The 17853-nt window shown below is 40.1% G+C and overlaps 2 protein-coding genes across 6 annotated transcripts; one reads left to right on the top strand and one right to left on the bottom strand.

Annotated features, from left to right (window-relative positions):
- Positions 1 to 1456: 1456 nt before the first annotated feature.
- On the bottom strand, positions 1457 to 12439 carry LOC103137525 (tripartite motif-containing protein 3). Of its 4 annotated transcripts, none has more exons than XM_016671100.1 (4): positions 12429 to 12439; positions 4853 to 4990; positions 4662 to 4723; positions 1457 to 3980 (listed from the first exon to the last, which is right to left on the bottom strand). In XM_016671100.1, exons 2-4 carry the CDS (start codon positions 4879 to 4881, stop codon positions 1519 to 1521), a joined length of 2553 nt encoding a protein of 850 aa, XP_016526586.1. In that variant the 5' UTR covers positions 4882 to 4990; positions 12429 to 12439; the 3' UTR covers positions 1457 to 1518. The 4 variants fall into 4 exon arrangements, with proteins under 4 accessions (XP_016526586.1, XP_016526587.1, XP_007551359.1 ...); XM_016671101.1 differs by lacking the exon at positions 12429 to 12439 and adding an exon at positions 6134 to 6840 and having other exon boundaries at positions 4853 to 5574; XM_007551297.2 differs by lacking the exon at positions 12429 to 12439 and having other exon boundaries at positions 4853 to 5053.
- LOC107836153 (RING finger protein 223) lies at positions 11674 to 16207 on the top strand. Of its 2 annotated transcripts, none has more exons than XM_016671103.1 (2): positions 11674 to 12071; positions 13958 to 16207. In XM_016671103.1, exon 2 carries the CDS (start codon positions 14680 to 14682, stop codon positions 15352 to 15354), a length of 675 nt encoding a protein of 224 aa, XP_016526589.1. In that variant the 5' UTR covers positions 11674 to 12071; positions 13958 to 14679; the 3' UTR covers positions 15355 to 16207. The 2 variants fall into 2 exon arrangements, with proteins under 2 accessions (XP_016526589.1, XP_016526588.1); XM_016671102.1 differs by having other exon boundaries at positions 14606 to 16207.
- The last annotated feature ends 1646 nt before the right edge of the window (positions 16208 to 17853 follow it).

Raw genomic sequence — 17853 nt, forward strand, 5'->3', positions numbered from 1 at the left:
AACTTACTAGGTTAATACAGTGACAATCATAACAGTTACTATCAAAATACTGTGGCAAGGAATTGCTTAAAAGAAAACATTTCTTTGTTCTATTGCTGAAAGTTTTGATTTCTTTTTTTTTACAGCATGCAAATGATCATGATCAGCAAATAACGAAAAGTTAAATGCTCTGTCTAGCTGTTGCAGCTCCCCCCCCCATATTAAAAGTTAAAATCTCAAAAAGAAGAAAGAAAAACAAAAAGTGAATTAAAAAGATAGATATGGGAATTAAAACCATTTCTAAAAGAATAAATATAAAGATGTTGCAAAGGAAGCAGGAAGAGTCCTGCCCTGAGGTTTGCTTACATTTTCTTGATAACAGTCACACAACCCTTTTATCTCCAATCCATCTTGTATTTAGCTCCAGTGGGCTTTTGTTTATTCACACCAACTGCAGGTATGAGTACATCTCCACATTTTTAAAAAAAACAAAGTAGCAGAAATTTGAGTCTTTCTGTGGAGCAGTTGCAGTATGTTACCTGCTCTACACAGCCGTCTACTTAAGATATGAAGATGTAAAAACGTTCCAAGCACAGTCGAGCTGCTGGCGTTGACAGTAAAGTCATTGAAAGTGCAAATTATAAAAGTGGACGCGTTTCTCAACATGAATAAAATGAGTTCTCTTTGGCTTGTTGACGTTGAACCTTTCATCCAATGCCATCGCACCAACAGTGAATCTAACCCGTTCAAATCATCAGGGATTTGAACAGGTCACGCTCCAGCTGACTGATGGTACTGAACCTGGTCCTGATCAACTGCAGCAACCCCAGATCACAGTGCTGCCCCTGCGTGGAGACACCAGGCATGATGGGTTCATCACTTCATCTGCTTCTCTTCCAGAGAAGGACTCTGATTACCCATTACCTTTATGCTCCTTTTAAAATTTTTACCATTTTTCTCCTGTTGACCTCACTGATTGGTGGTTTTCCTTTTAATGTCACCACAAATTTAAGTGAACACTAATGAAGGCCATTCATGGGGGTGGGGGGGATTTTCTGACCACATTTCTTATTTAAAGAGTGTGGTTCCCCACCATCCTTCCAGTTTTTAATGACGCGTTGAAAAGCTCTCAACTCAGTTTCAGTAGTTTTTGCGATCACTGCTTGATGAATACCCATAATCTGACCGTTCTTAGACATCTTTTCCATGACCACAGGATGTCTTTTAATATGGTCGTTTAAGCTATAAGGTACTTATTACATCAGTTGGGTTAAATAACATGTTGCAGACTGGAAGACATTTGTCTATTCAGCAACTATCCAGTAGGAATCTCATACTTATTTACTCGGTTAAATTCAGGAAGCAATTTAACATTAACTGTACAAAAAAAAAAGTTTGTCTTTCTGATCTGCGCCACCTTTTCCAAACTTAAAGAGTGGATTCCCTTTTTGTCGTCATCAGCACAAAAACCACCAAGTAGTTTTCCAAAAATGTTTATTCATTAGAGTTGCTTCAAGAAGGGAACACTTCAACACATTTCTATCGCTGCTCCAGATGTGATTTACCGAGTGATTTGAAAGAGACATTTCCAGTGGATTTTCGGAGGTAGTCGAGCTCCAGCAGGTCATTTCCTGCTGGCTCGTTCTCTGAAGCGATTGATAAAACATCGGACAGATCCAAACTTCCACTTCCTTCACTCTCAAAAAACAAATCTGACGTTCCTACTTCATCGTCCGCTTCTTCCTTCCTGTAAACACTCTCCGTCTCCTCGTTGGTGACATTTGCTTTGGGACTTCCGCTCGTGTTCTTGACGTCATCCGATTTTGAGCTCCAGCCTTCTCCTAGCGCAGTCGTCACGTTTGGGAAACGACCCTGATGATGAACCGGAGACATCACACTGCTGAACGAAGCATTTCCCAGGACGTCCTCGAACGTAACAGCTTTCACCCTGGGCAGCCTGCGTATGACCGAGTTGCCCGTTGAATTGATGGCGATGGGTCCGAGGAGCCTTCTGCCGCCAGTTTGGGTCAGCTTCACCCGTTTGCCCCTCACCGTGCGGCTGGTGAGGGTCTTGAACTCGGGCACCTCCTCTGCGGCAGATTTGTTTCCGTCAGCCACTTTCGGTTCCAGTTCCTCTGTGGACTGCTCTAGTGAGCTCAGATAAGATGAAGAGACCATCGGAGAGATCCAGCTGGTGCTGCTGCGAGTGCCTACAGTTCGGTTTTTACTGGGCAGAAAGCTCTGAAGAATCTGGGTCTTGTTGGATGTAAATCTTGAGATTGAGCCATCTGCTCTTGCAATATTTGGAGGCATTTTAAAGTCACCACTGCTACCTGGCTCCCTGTCATCTCTTTGACTGTACAACCTGTAAATCCTGATGGGTTTGGGTCTGGAGACCTCAGAGCTCCTGAGTTCAAACCCTTTGAAACTTGGTTTGGGTTTGACGGGCGAGTCTGCACTCTGAGGTAAAGCTTTGGCTCCCTCAAGTGGTTGACTGCCATATCCTTCTAGACCAAACCTTTCCCTGTAGAGCCTGAATCTGTTCTCATTTCTGTTCATGCTTGCCCCGGATTCAGGCTGCTGACTTTTGGGAGTTGTTGTGAAGATTTGAACAGTGGTTGTACTGCTGACTTGGGTTACAGGAGAAGGTGGACTTGTTTTCACCATGCCCAGTTTAGCCGGTGTGGTGGTAGCAGCTCTTCTCTGGCCAAAGCTGTACTTTTGTGATAAAGAAGGATAAGCATTTGAAAATTTAAACCCAATGTCTACTCCTTTATCCAGAGTGGACTGTGTTCTGTCTGCAGAGGAGGGACCAGACGTCTCCTTTGCAGGTTTCCTCTCAGGGTTGGTGAGCCCATCGAGGCGATTAAATCTTTTAACAGACCAACTTGCTGCGTACTCCTGTCTCGGCTCTCTTGAAGTCACATTGACTTGGTCCAGTAGACCAAATGCCCTTCTGCCATCCTGAGAATGAACCGCAGAGACAAGATTTTTCTGTTTCTTGTCCTCTGAAACACGATGCAGAGAAAAAGGATGCAGAAAACCTGGTGTAGAGGCTGCGGCCTTGTGTGGAGTGGGATAGAAAATGACCCGCGGTCTACCAAAACCAATATGGGCTTCAGATTCCTCCTCGTTTGGGCCTGTTCTGGTATAATGGTTGAAATTAGAAATAAATTTACTTTTCTCTTGCATCCCAGATAGGCTTTGCTTCTGGGCCCAGTCAGCAGTATTTCTCTGTCCTCTAAAAGCTTTTTGCTCAACATTTGTCACGGTGTAAGTCTGAGCTGGAGAGTCTTTAACGAGATACGACTGGATGTTATTGTGTTCTAGCATTTCTCTACTGCTTACAGAGTTTTGGTTCTGTGGGAATTTTGAGATGGATGTCAGCCTTTCTTGGCCGGGGTTTCGTTTAATAACGCTTAAACTGTTGCCGAGAGACTGAGCACCACCCCAAGCCTGATTTGTAAAGTCAAGGACGTTTTTTGGTTGTATCCCACTGGCACTGCTCTGGACTCTGACCATCAGCAGCTGATTTGTTTCTAAAAAGTCACTGCCAAGCCCTCTTTGGGTTAGAAGTTGAGCACTCTGAAGTCCACCTGTCTGGGATGGAAAAACAGAATTCAACTTTCTTGCAGACCTGTCTTCATCTACCTTTGATAAGGGAGTTATTGGGATTCCTCCTTCGCTGCCTGGTCCTTTGTATGGGGAATGGGAGGTGAAAATGATGCTTGCTGGCCTCATCATTCCACCTCTCAGTAGTCTGGTTATTTTCACTCGAGGCCGCGCCTTATCCAGGCTGTTCTGACTGTAACTAAAGCTACCTTGAGTAAAGTGGATGGGATGGGAATGATGGTTGCTGATCGATGGGGCGTCTGCTGGTGTTTGGACTTGTCGATCTTCGCCCTGCCGACCAGCTAAGGAGGGAATCTGTTGCTCAGGACTGAGTCGTCTCAGGACGCTGTACTTCACTCTCTTTGGGATTATAGGTACTGCTGGACTAGCTGAGAAAAAAAGGAATACAACAAATGTATGCATTTATTAAATGTTGAATGATTAAACTGGTGAGAAAGTTCTGGTCAGACGTTTACATACATTCATGAGAATGACTGGTTCCTTTTGGCCTTTTAATAATTAATGTGACACATTTTTCATCCAGTTAAAACATTCAACTTCAATGTCAACAATAAAAAAGGGTACAATTTTATGTTTTTGATGATTTCTCATTAAAAATGGCTTAAAATTCATGCATTCATCCATGCTAATATTGACTTAATCACTTCTGCAGCTCAAATCATGAACAGGTGGGTAAAAAAAAAAAAAAAAAAAACAGGACAACGATGCTTAACAACATGGTTTAGGATAGTTAATGTAAGCTGCCTCACATTTCAGGAATATTCCCAACCTTTGCATTGTTGAAGTTGAAAGGATTTTGTTGAAAAGTGGGGTCTGTTTCAGTAACCCAGCTTTTTTAGATTAAGTAAGACAACTTTAAGCATAATGGGAGGTCAAATATTTTAGATTAGATGGAACTGGACTATACAAAACTAGATTTGAATTTGACTTCATGATTGAACTGAGAAGAACCGAATTTGAACTTTAAAACCCATTTGAAAACAATACACACCACAACACCTCTGAAGCTAGTTTAGCATTGCTACATTGGAAGCAGAGCTCATGCTCACCTCTGTCAGCGTGTGAACACATTACAATCAGTATGACAGCTGCACACATCCCCACAAAGAGTCTGCAGAGAGAAAAACACACCTTGAGGCTTCCTTTTCTTTCTCAAGAACTGCTTTGTTGTCATTCAGGATTACCAGTAATTTTTTAACTCCGAATGTAACTTGAAGAAGCATTAAAACCAGCCATTTACCGTGAGAAGAGAACACAGCTGCCAGACATGACTGACAATTTCCTCCAGGTTTGTATGATACTCGAAAGAAAGGACTAAAAATAGTGGCAGTCGTGTTTTCACGCGACTCTGCTGTGGCGTTGAGAAGCTGTGCTGCTGCTGATTGGAGGCAATGCCGTTCACCTGGCGGCAGGTAACCTGCTTAGCCCGCATTAGCATATTATATCTGCTTCCGTCACATTTTGGCAAAAAATGTTCTTTATTGTTCATCATATTTTCTTCTTTATGATTTTTTTTAAATTAACTCTAAGTTTTAATGTTTTTTTTTATTTTTTTTACTTTTTATAACTTGTTGATTCACTCAGTTTTCCAAATGTACCATGCACTCACAAAAAAACAAGCAAGTTATTTAAAACAATAAGCAATTTATTAGTCTTTATAAATACAATACTGTAAAAAATATATAGCTCATTCATTAAAAAAAATAAATATTAAATAAATCCACTTGAGGATCATTAAAGCACCTTAAAGCAAACTTCTTTTTTTGGCAGGGAAATATTAAAAGTGGACCATTACAATAAAGCATTAAAAATAATTATTATGTGTCCATCTGTCTTGCCAGCAAGATTTCATGATCTTCATCCAGTGCAACAATAAATATCACGTTATGGGTGTGTAAGCAGCTCAGAGCATGAAGCAGGACATCATGGCCATGTTCCTCAGTTCATCACTGGTCATACAATCTGTAAAACAGACAAAAGACGAGGTCAGGAATGAAGCTTCAGAAGACCAAAGTAGTTCATATCTAGGTAAGAAAAACTGGGCATTTAAGGCCAAAGAATATTGTCCTATGAATGTTTACATCACGCTGTAACTTCATTGATCTTCACTAAATATTTTAATACCCCAGACTGGTTTGAACAAAGTGACAAGTTCAACAATAATTTGATTAAAGTCAGTGGTTCAGTAACAGTCTATGTAGAGGCGGTTTTAAAATGTTATTTTTGCTAACATTCTATTTTATATTTAACTTCTTTGTTTTAAATAACACAAACAAATTTTAGGTTATGACTCTAAAAAAACACTAGAGCTTAAAAAAACCTTTGGACTAATTAATTTGGAGTTAGTCCGAATTTACCATTTATTAAAACACCCAATTGAAATATTAACAAATAGACGAGCTATTTAAACAACTGTTTAATGGTATAATAATAATAATAATAATAATAATAATAATAATAATAATAATAATAATAATAATTTACAATATTATGAACTACCAATAAATGATCGTCTGTTTACCATTTGGTCTCTGTCGAGAGCTTTTGCCGCTTATCTTCCTCCAAACTTTGGTCCAGGACCGCCGGAGCCTCCCACCTCTGAGCCCCGCGGAGGAGTCACTATCTTCGGCTTCAGTCTCTGGGACTTCCCCCTCACACTCCGGAGCTTCTCCGCCTTCCTCCTCCTGCTCCTCGCCGCCGTCGTCCGGGTCCTCCTCCCGGTCTAGGACCCCCGCGGTCATCAGCCGCTCCAGGGCGGACTCATCCACCCTCAGCTCGGTCCTGATGTTCCCCTCTGCGGTCAGGGGGGTGCTGTGTCGGCATAGCGGGCAATCTATTGACCGGTCCGCCCCCGGCAGCAGCGGGCGGCTCCAAGCCCGGAGGCAGCTCTCGCAGAAGGTGTGCTTACAGTGGAGCTCCCGTGGGCAGCGGCGAGCCGCGTTGTAGGTCCTGTAACAAACTCCGCACTCAATCTCTGAGATCATGTTCGATGTTTTTCCTCTCTGTTGTTGTGTATGATCCGGTGTCGGAGCCTTCGCTCCCTTTTTAAAGCTCTTCCCCGGAACGGGAGGGACCAGACTGAACGAGGGTGAAGTTGCATGACGCAACGAAACCTTATGGGACTGTGTGACGTGACGGATCCCCACACACCCAGCGGGACATTGAACTGACAGTGTTCTGTTCATTATTTATAGATCATTACCAAACGCACTCAGACGCAATCCATCGAGTACAGTTTCACAGAAACAACTGAACGGAAGACATTGCTTTGTCTAAATAGTGTTAAAAAGAAAGGCGAGAAGACATAAATAAACACTTAATGTTAGCGATTCTAAAATATCAGTGTTGAACATTTTTATTCAATTCAGATTTAAATATATATATATATTTTAGTAGACAAAGCTTGACCACAATCAGCTGTAAATGAAGACTGAAAAACCAAACTAATCAAAGTCAAGTTGGCTTTCCTATTATAGTAATATCCTTTCTCAAGATTTGCCCTACATGTCCGTCCCGTCTCTCCTGACCCCGTGGAGGGAGTTTTTTTTTCTCCAGACATCGTCCCTCCTACCAGCGTTTCCAGCATGAGCATGAACTCCTTTCATGGTGATATCCGCTGGGATCTGGGCCAAAAATCACAAACTGAAAGCACTGTGTCAGAGTGTGTATGTGTGTGTTCCTCTGTGAATGTCTTAGTGTGCAGATCTAACAGTGTTTTTCAGATCTTTTGTTTAGAGCCTTTTTTTTATGCCTTCCTGCTCTTTCTTTCAGAGCTGAACTTACCGTAAACTCTATTCGGTCATGTCGGATGCAAGCTGAGAGACGGTAAAAAAAGGGGGGAGGTTATTACAAGAAAAAAAAATGAAACAAACCCCAAACTTTTGGGAAAAGAGTTGGAAGGAAGTCAAGCAGTGTTACAACTTTTTTGTTTAACAATAAGTGTCTTTCTCAGCAGGTCGAATGAAAAGAACATAGTCAGTAATGCAAACATAAAACATTAATGGTTATGTCAATATTAAAACTGCAAAACCTATAATAAAAGCATACTTTTTACATACAGTCACTAAGATGTTTCCTGCTGAACGGCTGGATGATGTATGAGTTCCTACTAAATTCAGCAATATTTCAGTTTTTGCAACCTAAATGTTAAAAAAAACAATGATTCACATCTGACAAACCACCATCTGAAAAACATCTGTCCACATCTTCAGTGATTGCATACAAAGTAATGATTAAAAATGTTCATCTTCTCTGTGAAAAATTTGAGTCAATAATATAATTAAAAATCTAATTGATTAATAAAGAAATAAGGTGATTTGCTGCCTCTGAAAGCTCAAACGCCATGTTAAAGATGGCCCCCTGCTGAGTCCTCCACCGCTCTGTCTCTCTTATAGCCAAACTGAACATTGTGTTTTTCACCAGCTTTTCAAATTTCTTCAAAACGAGTTTCAGATCTGAGTTTGCTGACTGTCTTAGATACTCTGATATCAGTTTAACGTTCAGCTTAAACAATAATTTTACACTCTTTGCTCTCTGATAAAAACCTTTTCCACCCATTTTTCTTCATCCATCATTCTGTAACAACGCCAACCAAGCAGCAAAAGACTATTGGCTTCTTATGAGTCACTGTAAAACACATGTACGTCTTCCAAAGCAGTACTTAAAGTCCATGGCAAAAAAAAAAATAAAAATTAGAAGTAATCTGGTCTTTTAAATATTAAATATGATGCAAGGCACTATGCCTAATACTATATAACTAAAACAAAGTTATACTGCAGAGGTAATACACCTTCAGATATGCTAGTACATAGTCAGTTCAATGTTCTGTGGCTTCAAAACAATCCAAATCATTATACCTCCACTGCCGTGCTTGACTGCAGGTGTAGGGTTGCTGTCCTTATATGTTGTTCCCTTTCACCCTATCTTATCTTATCCTAATCACTAATCATCTCATCTTATCTTATCACTAACCTTATCTTCGGTTAATGGCCAAAACATGTTTTCAAGGTGGCTGAGATGAAACTGAAGGTGCTTTCAGAAGAAAAAAAAAAAACCCAGATCGTGTTGCGATAACCTTTTTAAACCAGCCGAACCTGTTCCGGTTTTTCCATGTGCTCTCTTATCGTCTTGTTGAGCTTGTAGAGGCTTGTTTTAGGTGTAGTTCTGGGCTTTTTTTAGATGCATTTATTGAGAATTGCCCCGTCTTGCCTCTGGGTGCAGCTCCTATGTATCAAGATTAGCAACTGTTTAGAAAGGCTTCCGAATGCAAACAGTGTTGATCGCCATGGGACCGTCTGAAATTGTTATGAAACACCTGGAACACCTTCATCCCTGGGATCTCCAGGGTAAATAAATAACAACACAAAGTGAGTTCTCACACGCTGTTCTTCATTTTAGGCTGCTTCGTATGCTACCTGAGGATCAAACGATTTTTTTTCCTTTTTGTATGTTTTGATATTTGAAAGCTGAACGACGTGTTGTCTATTTTTACCCCAGGCACGCAGAGCCGCCTCCAAATTAACTTCCTTCCAATGAACAACCGCTGCGGTAGGAAAATAACCGCTTTTCAAAGTTCCGCTTAAGTCAATATAATTCCTAACGAGTCTTTGCAAATCAAGTGGAAATCAAACGAGCACGCCCATTGGTTTTTGTTGTTGTTTTGTCTTGTTCAAACCCCACTTTAACTACAATGGATGTCCACTCATACCCTTCAAAATGAGGCTTTGTTGTAGATTATGAAACAGTGAGTGTCTTTCCATCCATCACTCGTCTATACCCACAAATCCTTGCAGGGGTTTGGGGATTACTGTGGCGGTCATGAGGCAGGAGTCAGGGTACAGGGGTGTCAGACTCACTTTCATTGTGGGCTGTATCAAAAATCTGAAAGTTTTTAAAGGGCCGGTTGTGGCAAAACGTATCGATAAAGCCAATGAAATTCTTAACTTATCAACGAACAGCTATTTTTGCATTCAATAAGTGTCTAAAATGAAATTATATTGAGCATCTTTTCACACTGATCAGTCCATCCGGGACTCTGTGATTGTTGTTTTTGTGGTTCTTTGCAATCAAAGTCACAGATTTTGTGTGCTAATTTAAAATGGTTTGTAAGGAATTTTTTTTTTTACAATATTTGCGCCAATGTGTGATGTTAAATGTGACTGTTTATTAATCGCTGTATTGGTCACAGACTATGACTTGACATCAAGGAAGGCTGAGGCAACAGTTTCTCAAATCCAGTGTTTTAGGCCAATTTTGATTTAAAAATGTCAGTAAAATCAGAAATAGTGTTGGGGATCTGTTGATTTTGTGTGAACTTTGTGGATTTGCGAAAAAACTGGAGGGACTTATTGATGTAATTTGGAGTCTAGAGCGAAACATAAAAAGCTACGGCGGGCCAGATTTGGCCCTCGGGCCTTGAGTTGAACACATGTGGCCTACACAGATTGCCAGTGCATCACAGGACTTGTCAAAACTTTCAAAGACAGATGGTGTCGCGGCCTTCTCGTTTCCAAAAAACAATATTCCAACAAAGGCCGTGGATGTTAACAGGTGGTTTCTGATTTGAACGCACTTCCGACTTAATTTGTTTGAAAAAAAAAATTCTTTATTTCTTGTAAAAAATAGCGACAAAATAATTACCAAAAATGTCCTACAACTTAGTCAAAAAATGAAAGTAAACTTAATATGACGTTTCAAGTACAAAAAAGTGAAAAGTGAAAGTGGTCAAAAAATCATTTACAAAAAACCTCCCGTCCACACACCAAACATTTGCAAAACAATCGCTCCACTCAGCACCCATAGTGTTTTAATTACTCAAATTAATGGGAGGGTCTAACCAATTACCAACATAATCTAATCAATTCAAATATACAAATTAACTACAGATTTTGGATCTAAACTTAACTTAAATAAATTCCAAACTCCCCAAAATAGAAAACTAAATTAGCAGAAATTACAAGTTGCAAACATTACATAAATGGCCACCACAGATGGATAAAACCGAGTCGACATTCAATTACAATATTTTGAAACTGGAGTTGGATTTGGCCTTTGCTCCTGTCTTGATTGACAGATAAAGCCTTAAAGATAATCTGGTTGGTGAAATCCGATGCATGTAAGATAATATAACCCCAAATCAACAAAACCCTACTTAAAAAAGACAACAGGAGAGTTTCCTTCTCCATTTAACAAATTGACTCACCTCTTAACAGCTTAAATAAGCAGGTAAAACTATCTCCATGGGAAGAGCTATTTTAAACAATCAAAAATAAGTTTTTGATTATGTTGCCAGTTGTGGTTTCTCTAGAAACCAAGCAGAGTGAGCGTAAGCTCTCCTGAACATGTTGTCCTATCTTTTGCAAATGTCAATAATTAACCAGTTTACACTTCACTGCTTACTCTTGACATACCTTAGCAGTCATACTCAGCCCCGTTGAGTTTTGATCGTGAAGCTTTCATTTCATATCAACACCTCCACATGAAACGTTGAGTCATCTTTTCACATGAAACACCAGGCTGACCTTCCTTTCCTCGGCTGCCTGTTTATAAATGCATTTCATAATGAAAACCCAGATGCAAGTTGACTGGATGTTTGTTGAGCGTAAGAAAATATCATTTGGTTGAAACTCTAGCTTCCTTTTACGTGTAGGAAGATCTCGAGCGTGTTGATTCCTCTTTCTGTTTTTCCAAGGTTTCAGTCTTGTTTATCACAGAACCTGCTCCGCAAAGCAGGTTTGGATCCTATTTATCGGCCTGATCAAGGTTGTTTAGTCCCCTAGCTTTGTGAGTCACATGTTTTGAAGTCTAACAGAGATTCCCATACTTCCTTCTTTAATAATGTGTGTGTAATTATTCCTCGCTTCAGGGAACTTTAAATCCTGCCACATTTCCTGGATAATTTCACTTCCTTGGGGTAAGTATCTGCTGATGTAAGCCGGGGCGCATTAGGTCGTAAACCATGCTATTAGAGTAAACCGTCCTATTAGCACTATTAAATAGGATTGTCTCAACATCAACAAGAGCGCACAATAAAGAGGAGATATCAGTAATGACTCCCTGCTTCACACTTGTAAACCACAAAGCGCTGACTGTGACGAACCGTAACAACATAATGTGCGAGTCGAGCACTTTAAGTCATGATAAAGAGACTGGGATCTGTCATTTTCTGTCCTTTGTGTCCCGGTTACCTTGTCATCACCAAGGGTTTAATTACTGCCAAGACAAACAAGGAGACACCTCATGAGGGACCAGACGGAGAAGAGGAGAGAAAGCAGGTGAGGCGGAACCAAAACACGGGCTCAGGCTCGTAGCTTTGGAATATCAAAGCTTTGGCTCAAAGGTGCAGAGGCGAGAGGTGATCTGTCTCAGCATGACAACGTTTATGGATGCGTGTGAGAGGGAAAGTACCGATCCTGGGAGGAGGAACTAAACAGAGCTCTGATTGAAAGGCTCTGCTGCAGGTGAGTTTCCGTTTTATCTGCTTCAAGGAAGGGATGATGCCATTTCTTTTTGTTAATAATCCAACCACTTTATATCATTTTGAGCTCACAGTTAACGACTTCTTCTTCAAGAAATTAACGCACTAGGTCATGTGATGTAGCTTATTTTGGCTCTGATTGCACAGATGTGTCTCTGAAATGTGAGAGGGAAGACTTCAGGTTGCCATGGGGTTATGCAGAGGAGACCCAATCTCCAAAGCAACAATCCCACCTCCCACAACCACCCTCGGCACCACATTGGGTTTTAGTTGTTCCCATGTGAAAATGGGAAGCAAACAGGCGCAGATGTGTCGATCTAAGTTAAACAAATCTACAAACAATGTAATGTGCTTATTTCTACAGAAATTCAAAGGATTGATGCAACTTTACCTTATCATTATACATTAACAAATACGTTCACCTGGAGCTTCTTTTTAACTGCTTACAAGGTGTTTGAATTAATTAAGAGTCCAAATTTACTATATGTTATGAAGTATGAAGTCATTTTTGACAGTGAATGTGTCCGTTCAGTTTTTACTTATGAAAGAAAGTCAGATTTAGGATGTCTGTGAATGAACTGAATCTACTGAATATGGCAACAGAGTTGCAGTAGTTACTATTTCCCAAATAAGGGTTAAATCAGACTGGCTTGTTAAAAAATTAAACAAATATAAATCTGTGATGGGAACAGATACGTAGAGTCTGGAGGTCCATAAATCCTCTTAAAATTCGAATCCCTCCTACAACAGCAAACTATTTAAGTTTAGCAGTTTTTATCAAATTACTTGGTAAAAGAGAAAATAAATCCTTATTTTCCGGATCTGTGGCCTTATATAACCAGCAACTGGAAATGTTCCTGTTTGCCTTGGACAGTCACCCCATTGGCTTACTGGCTTGTTTGACATACACCAAACACTGAATCATGCCTCACAGTCTGTGACTGCTCATGTTTAGACCCCTTGGACTCACTTTTCTCCGTTTAGTTGTTGATAATGAAGAACATATGCGAACCTTTCCATTATTTCATCTGACAGCCGGCTCTCTTGTCGTGTTTCCTTTCGGTCAGTGCAAGTCTGCAAGCGCAGTTTTTACTGTAAGCTAATTTGCATGTTAGACATGAGACCGGTTAAAAAGATGAAGCAATCTCATCCAAAAACAATCATTTCATTGTCAGTGGTGGTGTTCTGTGGAAGAAAATATAGTTAAAAGACACAAACATCCACAAAAGCTAAAGAGTAATGATCTGCTGCTAGCATAAAACAGCAAGTTTTTTTTTTTTTGTTTGTTTTTTTTTTTTACTCTGATGTTGGAGGTGTGCTGTAATAACTGTGGTGGTGAATCTGGTGGGTTTGGACAGGATTCAGTATTAATCTGAGTTCTGTCATTCTGAATTGTTTTCAGTAACGTATAACTAAGGGGGGGGAAATAGCAAAAATTGATTTTCAGATGCTAAAATTTGATATATTTGCTAGTACATTAAGATTTTATAATAGCATCACATAATGTAACATTGTGAGTTTACGTTGATCTCCACATTATTTGTGCACACATGCTCCAAAATTAATGGATGAATCTGGACTGGGTCAACACATAAAAGACAAGCTAGCAGATCAGCGGAATGAGACAAAACCTTGGTTTGTACAAATTCTTTTAAAAACCAATGAAATATGAATGCTTAACAGAAGGAAAGTAGTATTTTAGAACAAATATTATTATTATTATTACTGAAAGAATAAGTAGTTCAAAATTTAACGTAGAGTGAAAGAAGTATGAAGTCAGATCTTTTCTGCTTCCCCCATCTTGTTTATTAACTTTCACACAACTTTCATGCCAAGCCTGACACTTTTTATTTTGTTTTCTTTTTCTAGTTCTGTTTCTTCATTGTTTTTGAGCATATCCATATTCTGCCATGATCAGGACAGCTGCTGACCGAATCCAAAGGAAAAATGTTGAAAGGCCTTTCATGAATCCCGGAGGACTGGGGATCAAGATCACTTTTGAAGATGATAAGAAAATTCGACAAACTGGAAATCAAACACTTATATACCAAAATCAAAGAAGCATAAACGACCAGGTTCTCTCTGTTGTTCTCAGATGAACTTCCCCATTTCCAGTAATTATAAACTACACAGTGCACAAGTCCCCTTTACCAGCTCTTCTCAGACTGTTTGTACTTCCCCTCAAGATTTCTCATGTTCAATGAGTCAGTGGACGACTCCTGCGGATGACTAAACCAAAAGTCAGTGAACGTGCTCCAACACAGGTCGACATTTGGGGAAAGGATTTCAGTGATTTATTAATTTTTGTTCACAAAGCCGCCTTTTCTTTTATTTTCCCCCATCCTGTGCAGTCATGCATACGCACACACAGCATGTGGAGGAAGGGGGGAATGCTGTGACTCATGATGCGAATATGTTGATTTAAGTTGTATAAACAAAGAAGTCATTCAGGGGGAGCAGATGCTGGTTAGAAGCTATAATTTCCTGGAACACTTCTAACTCCTTTTCTCATTACAGATTTTCCCAGTTTTTGGAAAAGATTCATCCAAACATTTCCCCAGAGTTCAGCTGTGTCCATCCGTCTTCCAGGGATGCCCGAGGATGTGGTTCAAGGATCCCAGCAGGAGGAACCAGTTAGTGCATCCCCCTTTCCCAGCACCAGCCCTGGGGAGGCCGTAGATTTAGAGTGTCCCATTTGCTACCAGGAGTACAACCAGTACAACAAAAGCCCCCGGATGTTGGAGTGCCTCCATGTCTTCTGCACAGAGTGCCTGCAGAGGATCCAGCTGAACCCCTGCGACCCCGCTGATCCCCGCGGCGGCCCACAAGCCATCCCCTGCCCCCTCTGCCGCCATTTAACCCCTCTGCGCACTGGGAACGCCCTCGCTTTGCCCTGCAACTCCCAAATCATGTCCAGGCTGCCCCGCGTGGCGGCCTTCCGGATGCCGGCGACAGTTTCCACACGCGTGGCGACGGTCACCCAGAGAGTGGTGCTCTCTCTGGAGGGCGCCAGCAGCGGCGGCGGAGGCGGCAGGGACAGCCACTTCATCATCCTGCCCACCGTCAGCCTGCAGGTGCAGCAGATGCACCCGGACAGGCCGTACGGCGCGGCCGCGGACCTGGTGGGCGAGGAGGGGGTCATACAGCAGAGCCGGAGGACCCTGCTGTGCGTGCAGCTGCTGGCCGTCATCTTCTGGGTGCTGTTCGTGATCACCTGCGTGGTCGGCGTGGTGTTTGGGCCGCACTTGTTCAACAGGAAATTCTAATTGGGTGGGGTCACTTTGGTAGCAGATGCTCCTGACATAAAGACAATATGTGAGTGGTTTCTATTTAGGCTGATGAACATTTACTTAAATACCTCATTGTGGATGATGGCTGGTGCTATTGCTACTTTTTCTTTTTTTCTTACACGGATGAAGAGCTCCCTCTAGTGTCACACGGCAGTAATAGATTCTACACATCTGTTCTTTGGCATAGTTGGCCGCTTTATTCGACGCACTTCGCAAGAATTATTCCTCAGAGATTTTGGTGTAAATTGACTTTATATCATCACAGCTGCTGCAGACGCGTCTGCTGTTCATCCCAGAAGTGCTTTACTGATGAGAACAAAGTACCCATCAGAAGATGGGCACACGATGTCCATGCAGAGAGGACGAGGGCAATTAAAAGAAGGTCACAAGTGGCTATTTGAGGTTCTGTTGTCCTTCTGTCATCTGGAAGCACTCTGCTCTTTCTCCTCTGACATCAAGTCCTTTTTGTCCATACAACCACCTCTCAGTGGACATTTTCCTCCTTTCAAACCATTCTCTGTTGTGCATCAAAACCCCAGCAGCAGGCACAAAAAAGTCATGTTCAAAGTCACTTTAAACTTCTTTGTTCCCCATTCTGAACTCAGCTAGGTCTAGATGCCTTTGTGATCAACTGATGTGCAGTCTTAGTGAAGAATCAATTAGAGATGTGTACCTAATGAAGTGGCCAGTAAGTGAAGCTTCCTATTTAGCGACATGTGATGCTTGATAATATTATAACAAAAGATGTATTTGGACCAGAACTGCTCTGCTAAGGATTCCTGCCTCAACTACACAAAATGTTGCAAAGTATCCTGAAGGAATATGTTTTTTTTTAAAAAATGGTTCATTTATGCTATTATTGTAATTATCATTATCATCACCATTATTATTATGATTATGATGATTATTATTGTTACTACAATGTTTATCTGGCCTGGGACCCATTTAAAAGTGTCTGAGGTGAACAATGTGAATATGAACAGCAGTACTGATTCTGTAATGTAATATTCCTTTTTCTGTGTGTGTGTGTGTGTGTGTGTGTGTGTGTGTGTGTATATTGTGCTTTGAGTGTTTTTTATTTGTTTAAGAGAGACACATTTATTAGAAATACTAATATATGGAATCTGATTACCTTCAATAATCAGAATTAGAATTTCTGAGGAATTTTAAGTGATTATAAAACTAAGGAGAGAATTTTTAAAAAAGAAGAAATCTGAAATTTATTGTTTGGAGGGTTTTCTGAGCTCTTGTTTGTTTATTGTCCCCCCCCCTCCTTTGGTAAAACTCAACATTCATGAAAATTAAAACTGTGACCATTCATCAAATTAAGCTGGTCAAACAACACTGATGAAATTAAAAAGCTTAATTTGAAAGTATCTTAACTCATATTAACTATAAGCTGCGACTGAATCTCTACTTGTTCCTGTTTATGTGCAAGCTGTGTGTTTGCAGCACAGCTAGCGGTTATAGGAAGTTAGTAAATTGAACATAAGGCAGATAATTGATTGAAAATACACTTTTATCTGGTGCTAAGGAGGATATTGCATTAATACTGGGTCTTAAAAGCTACCACCCAGCCTGCCTGAAGCAGTAATTTTGTAAGCGATTTTCTAGATTTTGTTGCTAATTTATGTGAATGAGCTAAAAGATTTTTTTTTGTGTGAGTTTAAGTTTTTTGTAAAAACACCAACATCTCATGTCTGTAACAGACCTGAGTATAACCAAAGCATCGGCTACTGAGGTCCAATAAACTGTTGTTACTCTAAGAGATGCCTTGGCGGTCATTTTTTCCTGATTGCCACATTAGGCACAGACTACTGCTTGAATATATTTTCTTCTGGTATAAATTTGATAATTACAGTAAAAATATATATATTTTATGTCTTCTGGCAACAGCAGACATAACAGCTGAGCAGTAAAACATAACCCATCAGAAGGACATTTGGTAGATGTTATTTATTACCCCGATTCATTTTATGTTGTCCATTCATTATTTAGACACAAAAGGTTTTTTTTTAAGATCAATATAGGTATATTATATTATGAACATATTTTCCCTTTTTGGTAATTGCAGTTGTCAACTTCAGTTCTTATTGAAACCAATATTCAGTAAATATATTTTAAACCCATATAAACTGTCTTTGTATTTAAAATGTCTGTTAAATATATGTAAAACTCATTTTATTTCTACACCATAAATGGTTGGGTATTATCCAAACCCAGGATGCAACATTTTTACAGAAATCCTGATTCTGACCAGTTTCTTTTCTTTCTGTCTTTCTTTCTTTCTTTTTTTTTTTTTTTTTACATTTTGAGCAATTAGTAACCAGACATGATAAAAATACAATTCAGGAAAAAAATATCCTGAAACTGTAAAAATAAATAAATAAATAAATAAATAAATACATAAATAAAATAAACATTAAATTATGTCCACAGACTTTGAATGAGATTCAGTGACATAGTTCTCTTTCT

The sequence above is a fragment of the Poecilia formosa genome, unplaced genomic scaffold, assembly GCF_000485575.1.
Source record: "Poecilia formosa unplaced genomic scaffold, Poecilia_formosa-5.1.2 Scaffold41, whole genome shotgun sequence".
Classification (NCBI taxonomy): Eukaryota; Metazoa; Chordata; class Actinopteri; order Cyprinodontiformes; family Poeciliidae; genus Poecilia; species Poecilia formosa.